Source organism: Pararge aegeria, chromosome 10, assembly GCF_905163445.1.
Source record: "Pararge aegeria chromosome 10, ilParAegt1.1, whole genome shotgun sequence".
In the NCBI taxonomy this organism is placed as follows: domain Eukaryota; kingdom Metazoa; phylum Arthropoda; class Insecta; order Lepidoptera; family Nymphalidae; genus Pararge; species Pararge aegeria.
The window spans coordinates 5,526,248-5,536,720 of record NC_053189.1 but is presented as its reverse complement, the minus strand read 5'-3'; the positions used below and the strand labels follow the sequence as shown (position 1 = coordinate 5,536,720).

The window sequence follows — 10,473 nt, the reverse complement described above, 5'->3', positions numbered from 1 at the left end:
TACCTAAGTAATTATTTTGTTACAACCATAAGTAAATACAAATTACATCCAATACTTTCTGGATTCCTACATTTAATGTGTTGGTCGTAACTAAAAAGAATCAAAACTGGGAAGATGTATCTCACAAAGCGCAGGGAATCAACGACCGTTTGATTGCTCTGGCAACGCAACATCGCCGGATGCCCTTCGAGAGCTTAATTAGTGCTTCTGTGGATTCCGTAGATTTGAATCTCTCACGTGTCAGACCTGTGATAGAAAAGGCTGATAAAATGATAATAAATAATATTGATTTGCGTGTGTTAATACTAATTTTTAAAACCTGCGTTTAGTTTTTATGTGGGTTATTAATTTATACCAAAACTTCGAGTTAGTATGGTGGAGTAAATAGTTCAACTTTAATACTTGGTAGACTAAACCCGGTTTCGAATCTTTGTACACAAGCTACAAATCATTACGTTTGTAGATACCACACTTTTAATAATAATGAATTGAAATTGTATTATCACTTAACCGCTGATTACATAATACATAAGAAAATATGCTTAAAACACATTCTTTAAATTTCTATCAACCCCTTTATAAGCACTGATGAGAAATTTTAGAATTAATTATATGAACTAGATATCAAATCAGAGGTTCGTGATATCATCTGGCTGTGGTTACATATTTCACAAACTTGGTTGTTTTTAATATAACCGTTTTTAACTAAAAAACCTAAATTATTACCGTGGGTGCAGATTCAAGATTACGAGAACCAGTATTAACATTAAAAAATAACCAAGTTATCAATCATAGAGATAAGACAAATGAACATGTTACAAAAACTGTTCTTATCAGCTTTCTTTCTCACCTGAAAACTTTTCTCAACATATCGCAATCACTAATTACTGCAATCGAAACCTAAATACATTGACACCAAGCAGCAGGAAAGCGTCGTACATTTTTTTAATTAGGAAACCGGCTCGGTAGAACCAACCTTCCGTCATAGCTGTACAGTGTACAGGAAAGCATCGGCGATGAGTATTAATGAAGTAGGGACACGAAACAGCTCGTCATGACATGCGTACGCGCAAGTCAGTCGTACCGCGCTTTTCAAACCCCGTGAACGCGCGTCCGCTCTTTTATTCCTCCGATCAAACGTTGGTTCAATGACATTTGGAGATCGAGATGATATTCTGTGTATATTGATTTCGAAATTTTCGGACCACCAATAATTGTGGACTGAAGGAGGTGATTCTTACGACGCGATTATCAGTTAATCGAAATCAATTTAGGAGTTCTCTATAGGATACCGTGAGGGTGGTCTTTAACTCTTGGTATAAGTGGGTTGTTATTGAATTAAGTACCTATTTTTATTATGATTGCATCTATTCAGGACTTAGGATACTTAAATATTTTAACATAAATATAAACATCTGCAGCAGCAGATTAACTTATAATAAACTCTACGAATCATTCAATCATTCATTATTCAGATTAGAAATATTACATAATATATATACAACTATAACTTGATGGATTCTTTAAAATCTAAAAAGTAAATCATAAGTTCACTTAAGACCAAAAGTTTCTTTAAAATTCACGGGACAATGCAGTTTCGAGTTCCGAGAAATGCGAGAAACGAACTTTAAGTTTCATTTAAGTACCCTTATCCGATAAAAGTTCAAGACCACCTGCAATATATTGATTGTCCGTTATTAAAATCCGCTATTAAATCTAGATAGATTATGTGAAGTCGGAATTTATTGGCCATTACCCAAACTTTATTACCTTTCATTAAAGTTGCATTTTATAGATGTTACAACTAACAAATTAATAGAAGATATATTTTAAGGAAAATAATTAACAAAATGCAATTAATATTTCTACTGGTCGTTGTGGCATCGGTGCCAGATGCATGGGCGAAGACAAGAAGGTATACCAGATTGCAAACAGATCCTTTGTCGAAGACAAGATGTGATTTGATCTGTATCGATGCGAGCAAGGAAACCAAATCTCAGGTATTTTTTTATTCAACGAATAGCAACTTATTGGGTTTGCACTACACAAGGAGCTCAAGTTATTTTGTTTTCTAAATAGTTTTTAATAAAAGAGTCGCATCCGATATCTATTGATAACTTTAAATTAAGGTAAGAAAATAGTTTTTGTTTTTATGTTCGATTATGCAAATCAACGTCGATTTCAACAATAATTTAAAGAGTGTTTCTATTATGGATACTATTTATTTTCTTTTTTTTATATTTTCGACTTGCGTCTGCCCGTGTCTCCTCTACCTAGGTTTTTTTTTCATTTTAACTATCGTCACGCAGAAAAACATGTCGATCCCTTGCTCCGTTACTGTATGTAACGAAGACAAAATGCTCCATTCTTCGCAAAGGATGTCTACAACATCAACATTATCAGTGTGCAAGCGTCCATTGAACATGGACTAGCCGAGAACACGCAAATACACTAACTTACTTGGTGATATTTAATTTATTAAAACAGACGCTTCATTTGATAAATAAATGCGAAATGAAACAGTATACACGGACACGAAACTCATCATCGACTTGAAAGTACAGTACCGTTACTCTTAGTACGAGATTGATACGCTTGCATTCGTAGAATCGTTTTCGAGTATCGAAAAGCTTGAACGTCAGAGTAAAATGGAACTTATCTTGATTGATTGTAAAGCACAAATTTGTCCACTGTTCTTATGGTCGCGCTTGTGTCGGACTCTTTGGTAAAATAAAAAATTGTAGTTAAGAATTTACGACTCTTAAACAAATCGCATTAGAAAGATAAGATAACCAACCTTTAGTATGCTCTTTTCGATAATGTAAAAAATATCATAGTTCAAATATGAAATGTAAGTTTATAATTAAACACAGAAGAAATCGCATTTTTGTTTAGGTATTTCGATCTTGCTGACTAACTTTTTTATTTTCAATTATAATAACATAATAAAAAAGTATAAGAGGTGATCTCAGTAACACATCACGTAAAGTATGCTCCAGAGCAGACTCACAAACTTCTAATGAAGGTGAAGAGCTGTTTTAATTTCACCTTTATGTTTTTAGCAATAGGAGTCAAAGTTGTGAGGGGTAGTTTCGTAGTTGAGTCACGTAGAACTTCAAAGGAGCCATTATGTTTTAAAATGCGAGTTCGCTAATTATGTTCTTTTAATGAACCTGTCTGAGTTTGAATGGGAGGCTCCCGCTCCTCAGCTTTCTTCTTAAATGCTTTCTATTGTTTTTTTCCAAAGTGGCTCTAACAAATCTTATTCATTTTTAATTTAGATATAAATCTAAAGTGACATAACTAAGTGGGTGTCTTGTTTTATAATTAAAGGAAATAAAAATTTATGAGCTCCCCCCTTCTCTTTATTTTTTTTAGTAGTGTTTGGGTCACAAATGCCTCATATGGTGGGTTCCAAAAAAAATGGTATCCATATCCTTCCATGTAGAAAGCTCTACGCGCCAGTGAAAATGCTGTCAAAATAGAAGATCAGCTCGGTTGAACCTACAGACAGATTGGCAGGCCATAGTTTAACAAAAGTCTGCAATTGTTCAAATAATCATATCAGCTATATAAAAGTCAACGTTTAGTATTTGCATTCCGCCCATGCAAGTTGAACAACCGTACATAGGACAGTCACTTAATATTTAAGCCTTAAGAATTTTCGCATTACAATAAATAACAATCAAATTCACTCGTATGTATGAACATTGCTATGGACTAGACAAGCATCTAATACTTGAACATTTTAATTCCAACTAGAGAGACTCAACGCAAAAATATATACAGATATTTACCTAAACAAAACAGAAAACCTTGATCATTGTCGAGATAAATAAAACCCTATTTCTAAGTTACAAAACCAACCTATTGTTTATATCTTGCTTTAACTTTCATTATGAGGTTACAGGTTTTGCCAATGCAATGTTAAATACGTCTCACCTCAATAGATATCCAACTGTTTGCATAGGTATGAGGTTTTTCTCATACAGTAATGAAGTGATAATTCAAACACTGTTGATTGTTAACTATTACAGTCATGTATAGCAAAACCTGCCAATTGTAACAGGTTCATTGGTTTTAATTTAGAGACATTTATTTTCAAATGACTTCAAATAATGCAAAATAACCAACCAAGCAAAGGCAACCTTTCTGTGCCTCTTTTGTCGGATCAACAGCTTTGAACGCAGCGGTACTCCGAAATTATATAAGATTTATTATTGATTACCAACAAGCTAACTAGTCAAGATTGGAAATTGTACTTATTTTCTCTCAAAAAGTCCTGAGTAGCACATCTACTCAAATATCTCGAATCTAGAAGTCTGTACGATTACTACCAGAGTTATCATGAGTTCGATTTAGAGATTCTTCGTTTTAGGGAAAATCTCCTGGTTTGCATCGAATCTCGAAAGGGGATCAAAATCTTAATATGAGAGTTTCGTACGATTGAATAAATGTTACACAGTTTGTACGTACTTTATACTTTGAAAGACGGGGTTGACTATATTCTTTTTTCATGCGCCATTTCCTTTGTTTTCGGAAATGTTACCCTCTGACGCTACACCGCGTAGTTATACGCAAATAATGATATAAATAAGACTATAACGATCACTTAAACAGTACCAGTCACTTACAGTGTCGCTCCGCATGTCGCTCGGAAGAACACAAGCCAGGTACTTGTCCTTCCGAAGAAAACCCACGATGGATGGCTGCCTGTGTGGAAGCCTGTAATCAGGACTCTCAATGCGATGGTACGCAACGGTGTTGTAAACACGGATGCAGCTCTGTTTGCAACGAGCCTGTGGATCTGTTGGATTTACCAGGTACCTACCTAATTTTTTTTTGTATCTAGTAAGCAAGAGTGATAGACGCAGCCTGGAGTTACCACAAAATCATTATGCTTCTTCCTCAATCTGTTTAACTGAGAATCGCAAAGAGCTTTACTTTTTTTAGTTGAACTGTGTTTTTTAGTTTGACTGACAAGATACTAGATAACTTAGGATCAAATAAGTAAGCTATCTAACCTTTATATTGTATAGCAATCGGTCCTCAGGGAAAAATAGCCACCATTTAATTATCAAACTATTTTAATATTTTCTATGACAACTATAGTTTCATTCATCTTCATCTTAACAAATTGACGTCCTCTGCTACAAAGGTCTTTCGTAGGGAGTTCCAAATTCAACCGCCCAGTTGCTCCCTTCTACTCGTTTGATGTCGTCTGTCCAGCTAGAAGGGTATGTTTGTTGTAAATTAAGTAGTTACTTAACTAACTTAATTTAACTGAATACTTGAAGGGTGATTTTTTTATCGTGAAACATCGACAGTCTCTTTAATTTACCCGATCTAAAACACGTATACTTCGATAAAAGAATAATTAAAATATCCTTTTTTGAAAGGTCTCCCAGCTTTGCCAGCAATGGAAGAACCTAAAGAGAGACGACGCGCAGTTCAGATCAAATGGTCAGATGGTGTAGGAGACTCCGCTAGAGCTGTACCAGGCCGAGTTCTTTATTTGCTAGAAGAACAGCATCACCTAGGACCCAAATACGAGGAATCTCGACTTGGTGATTGGAATCTTATTATGAGAACCAATAAGTAAGTATTATGTGAATATTATTAAATCTAATATACCATTCGCACATGATTTTAAGTTCGGAATAATGTTAAAGTAGGTACATATCTTGAAGAGTTTGCTTATCAGCTAACATTTGATGGGTTTTGTTTTCTTTTTATAAAGCACACATGCGTCATTTGGTGCGTCATTATGGTCACACATTTTATAGCCAATGCAAATAATTTTGCGGTATCTCCAACTTCAACTTCTTTTCTGCATTTTTTTTATTTCTATCAAAAATTTTAGCCCAATCTTTGTTTGGAGTCAGTTTTGAAAATAGTAAATATTACGTAGTTTATCGTTCTGAAGTCTTATATTTATATTTACATTAATGAAGTCTGTACCTTATGGCTAAATGGCAGGCCAATGAGTTTTTTGAACCTCGAATCAAATTATCGATTCAACACGTTCTGTCTGAATAATCAAAACTATGCACTGTTGATTGGCGGAATTTTATCTGTATGAAGGTCAAATAGAGTAAAGACATAAATAACACCCATAAAGCCACAACAGAAAACATGTGATGATAGCTCAGGCGCAGGCACTTGACTCGATCGAACCCGGATTAGGGTGTTTAGTAAATTCATTGGCTAATTTTGTTTTTATTAATTTTAGGTTTTATTTATAATTATAAAGCTTACTTGTTGCATGTGCTTATAGCTATCTTTATTTATACTTAATATTGAAAACTTATGTATGTGTAGCAAATGTCATAATTTCGTTTTCTTTTTTTTTAAGTTCTTAAGAGGGTTCTATACGTGAATAAAACGCGGACATCATATACAAGTAGTACGTTAAAAGTAATTTTGCTTTCTATACTCTTTTCCGTATCGCGTGCGTTAACCGCAATGATGATGCATGTTGCATCACGGATCATTGTATTTCAATCGTTTTTGTTCCTGGTATAAAGAATATCAAGCGTAGTTTGTATTTTTTGCTCCCCATTATCTGGATTCGTTTTGATATAGTGTCAATCAAAATGATCGCAGCTTTTTTTCATGAGAATTCTATATTTAACAACTTCTTTGTTCAAGCAGCTTGTGTATGGCAAAGCCGAAAACCAGATCCGATAAATATCATTGTTTGCTAAAGGTTAAACGTACCATACTGATCGAGGGTTTTCCAAGAAACGAGATCGGTTGAAGACACAAGCTTATTTTGTTCTCTATAGAATTTTATAATGTTCTTTGTGATGTTATCTAATGGATGGATCCTTTGTTCGAGAATAGGAATGGGATATATATACTTTTATATATTCAGCTTTCGTTTATATCCAAATTATGCAATACTCAAGTACAATTTCCAGAGTATTTCAATCGAAATGTTACATCGTAAAAACAAGTAAGAAGCAGGGAATAATAAAATATTTAATTTTAAGGAACTACTTCCTTAAAATTTAAAGTTAAGGTGAGAAGTTAAAGATGTAACGGTTAAAACATTCGACGATAGTTTCACACTACGAGCGTTTCGTTTTCTTCCGCTTAAGATACATATTGCACTATTTCCAGAACAAAGGTGTCCCTGAAAAATCTATTGAAGCCGGGTCGATGGTACCGTTTCCGAGTAGCTGCAGTTAGCTCAGCTGGCACTAGAGGATATTCAGCTCCAAGTCCTCCTTTCACACCTCGTAAAGGACCTAGGCCACCACCGCCCCCGAAGAAATTGAAAGTGCAGCCAGTGCGTTCAGATAATGGTAATTCCAATTAACATTTACAATTTTAAATTGGAAGACAACCCTTGGTATGGAATAGAATTCTCAATCATGAGTCGTAGTAGGAACCGACTAAAATATTTTCTGTAAATAAGAAAATATTCTAAGCATAAAATTAACTTATGTAAATATTATGAACCATAAATCCAGACAATTTATGGCGTGAGAAGGAAAATAAATATTAATTGTCACACTTCAACCTGATTTTGTGGATAAACTAGATTATAGTTAAGTGTGTCAACTAGTAACACTTCTTGATTTTTACAGGTACAGTGACAATTCGACTCGAATGGAAGGAACCACGATCTGATTTACCTGTGATGAGATATAAAGTTTTCTGGAGCAGACGCGTTCGTGGACTCGGCGGAGAACTAGATTCTGTGCTTGTCAATCATCAAACTGTTCCGAAGGTATCATGAAGATTATTTTCTCTATCTGATAAATGAGTTTATTGTACGATTTCATTTGGAATCATAATTATAATAATAAGTCTTATTTTTATAAACGTTATTGAAATCACAGGGCTGAAAACACTGTTCATTGAACAGGCTTAAAACTTAGTTAAAGTTTAAATTTCTTTTCCTCTTGAGTGCGGATGAATCTACGCTAATTATATTTAAGAATTTCGTGTTCAAGCGTCTTAAAATCAGTAAAAAAAATTTAAAAAATTTAAAAATTTCAGGAGCAAACTTTCGTTGACATTAGCGACCTACAACCTAATTCGATGTATTTCTTGCAAGTCCAAACAATTAGTTTATTCGGTATTGGAAAATTGCGAAGTGAAAAGGCGGCTATTTTCTTCAATACAACTAGCGGGACAGAAGGTAAAACATTGTAATTAATTCCTAATTATAATTTTCCTTCGCATTACAGTTACGTGTATTTCGCCTATTAGCGTATACAGACTTAAGTAAAAATGATTCAATTCTTGCATTAAAAAAATAACAAGGAAGGCACGCGATTTCTTCAGGATAATGTTTTCTCTGTTTAACAAAATTTAATGACATAAAAACATTTCCCTTTTTTTCTCTGTAAAAAAATTATAATACTGACTTAATAAATTCATTACTTTTTATTGAAACGCATGTTTTTCAAATACCAGAAAAGAATAACACCACAATTAAAAAAACTAAATTTATTTTCATTCATTTTAACACTTTTGTTTTTTTTTCTTTTTTCTAAAATACACCTGTGCAGTTCAAAAATAAAATAATGAAAAATCTCTTCATCATTGGATAAGTTAGAAAAAAGGAACCTACCTATATACTTATAAGTTATATATATGTTTCTCCCCAAGAACCGGAGGCACTTAGAAGGCGAAAAGAAGACAATCAAGATAAACTAATTAGAGGCTTAAAGTTGAACAAACTCACTTGGTTAGATCACAAGATTGAAGCAAAAATATCATGGAATCCGGTGCACCCTAAAGGACAGCGTAAGAAGTAAGTGTGTTTTACGAGTACGGGTATTTGAGTTTTGTAGACGCCACGACCCATGTCCTGATTGATGCTGAAATTAAAAAATCCCACGGGAACCATTTCTTTTTTTAGGTTAAAAAGTATCCTAGCTTCTTCTAACCGCGGCGGACTGAAGGCGCTAGAGCTTTGTTAACGAAAAAAGGATCCCAGGTCCGTTTCCTACGCAAGCTGTCTTTATACAATTTATTTTAAGATTTGTTTAGATATAACAGAAACTAATTTTTTAAATTCATTTTAAGATGACGTCATACTATTTTGATACCACGAGACTAGTAAAATCTTTTTGCTCGTAATGGCAAATCCTGTGCTTCTGATTTTTGTTTTACTAACGTTCTGTCCAAAATCTGACAGGACAGGACAGGAGTAATTGTAGGCTCTAATACCTACGATCCATTTTACTTCGATGTTCAAGTTATGTGATATTAGGAAACCTCGATGCTCTAGCTAAAGTAACCGTGAGCTGTAGCGAAGGTAAACAACTCACACTAAGGCTAGATGGATAAAAACTCTCATCAACAATAGGCGCATGCTATAGTGGTTTTAGTTAGGGTTATCCCCCCTTTAGAGGCCTACATATACTTTTCCACAACTCCAAAAAAACGGACTGAACTTACTCAAAGCCAAAAGTGCTTGAGCTCAGCTCACCCTAAGGTCCGCAGCTAGAAGAACGTAGCGTTTTGCCCTAGTTGCCACCCTATCGATACGCCACTGATACTGCACTTTATTATTAAATAGTTTCAGTAGATAACTGTGTGTTTTTTCAGCACATACTACGTGCATTGGAAGACTCTGACATGCCAAGATCCAGTCAAGGAGTTAAAAGAACTGTCAGCAACTACCGAGGTTCGTTAAGATATACTAACTATTAAACTTTATTTTTAATTTTTATTTAGATATTAGCTTTTAGATTATTTTAATAAAGCATGCTGTGATATGATCATTTCTAGATAGTTTCAATCTCCTGTCTATCTCTTTATTTATGTTATTCTCGTGGTAACGTCATTGATTGTTACCAGTTTAATGATCCAATAAAAAAAAATTGTTTCTAAAAAATGGGCCTATTGATGGTAATTATTAACATCTATCGTTAATAAATTATCAGCAAAACTCTCTTTTTTCAGCAAAACTCATTTGAAATCTACGAGTTGGACTACAAGTGCAACTACACCATTAATATCAATAAATCCACAAATAAAAATAATCCCGATTCAGAATTAATTTTAAGTGTGCCTGGCTGCGATTATTTTAAGAAGAAAGTGAAAAATGCAACCATCACCTGCAAAACATAAACCGCTGCGGCCGGCACAAAAACAAAAATAAAAACACAAAATTGAAAAATAGTTTTTAATTATTTAATTATTATTAGTTGTAATACTGAAAATAGACTGTTTTTATGTAAAATATTATTTAAAAATATTGTTTACGTATCAATAAGAACTTTGATAATTTTTTATCGGACTAAAATAAATACCTACCTATTAGATTATACACTGTTTTTTTTATACCTGCCTATTATCCTAACTACGTATTGCTATACTTCTATAACTTCATTACATTTTTGCATAGATGAAAATAAAAACTATATCGATCACTAACTCATTCCTTATTGAAATTAATATAAAAATATTATTGAAGATTATAATGCGCAAAAAAGAGAAATAAACTAG

At 33.7% G+C, this 10,473-nt stretch overlaps 1 protein-coding gene across 2 annotated transcripts; it reads left to right on the top strand.

The window, feature by feature from the left end:
* The first annotated feature begins 1,091 nt into the window (after positions 1–1,091).
* On the top strand, positions 1,092–10,148 carry LOC120626831 (anosmin-1-like). 2 transcript variants are annotated; one of them, XM_039894596.1, is made up of 10 exons: positions 1,092–1,230; positions 1,835–2,000; positions 4,637–4,823; positions 5,400–5,598; positions 7,126–7,310; positions 7,596–7,738; positions 8,011–8,152; positions 8,626–8,770; positions 9,571–9,649; positions 9,928–10,148. In XM_039894596.1, exons 2-10 carry the CDS (start codon positions 1,851–1,853, stop codon positions 10,093–10,095), a joined length of 1,398 nt encoding a protein of 465 aa, XP_039750530.1. In that variant the 5' UTR covers positions 1,092–1,230; positions 1,835–1,850; the 3' UTR covers positions 10,096–10,148. The 2 variants fall into 2 exon arrangements, with proteins under 2 accessions (XP_039750530.1, XP_039750531.1); XM_039894597.1 differs by having other exon boundaries at positions 1,796–2,000.
* Positions 10,149–10,473: the final 325 nt, after the last annotated feature.

Bases quoted from the DNA above. Each gene is read 5' to 3' on its own strand.
- LOC120626831 (XM_039894596.1), top strand. From the start codon at position 1,851: ATGCAATTAATATTTCTACTGGTCGTTGTGGCATCGGTGCCAGATGCA. The intron at 2,001-4,636 runs GTATTTTTTTAT...AGTCACTTACAG, and splicing joins GCAAGGAAACCAAATCTCAG to TGTCGCTCCGCATGTCGCTC. The intron at 8,771-9,570 runs GTAAGTGTGTTT...GTGTTTTTTCAG, and splicing joins CCTAAAGGACAGCGTAAGAA to CACATACTACGTGCATTGGA.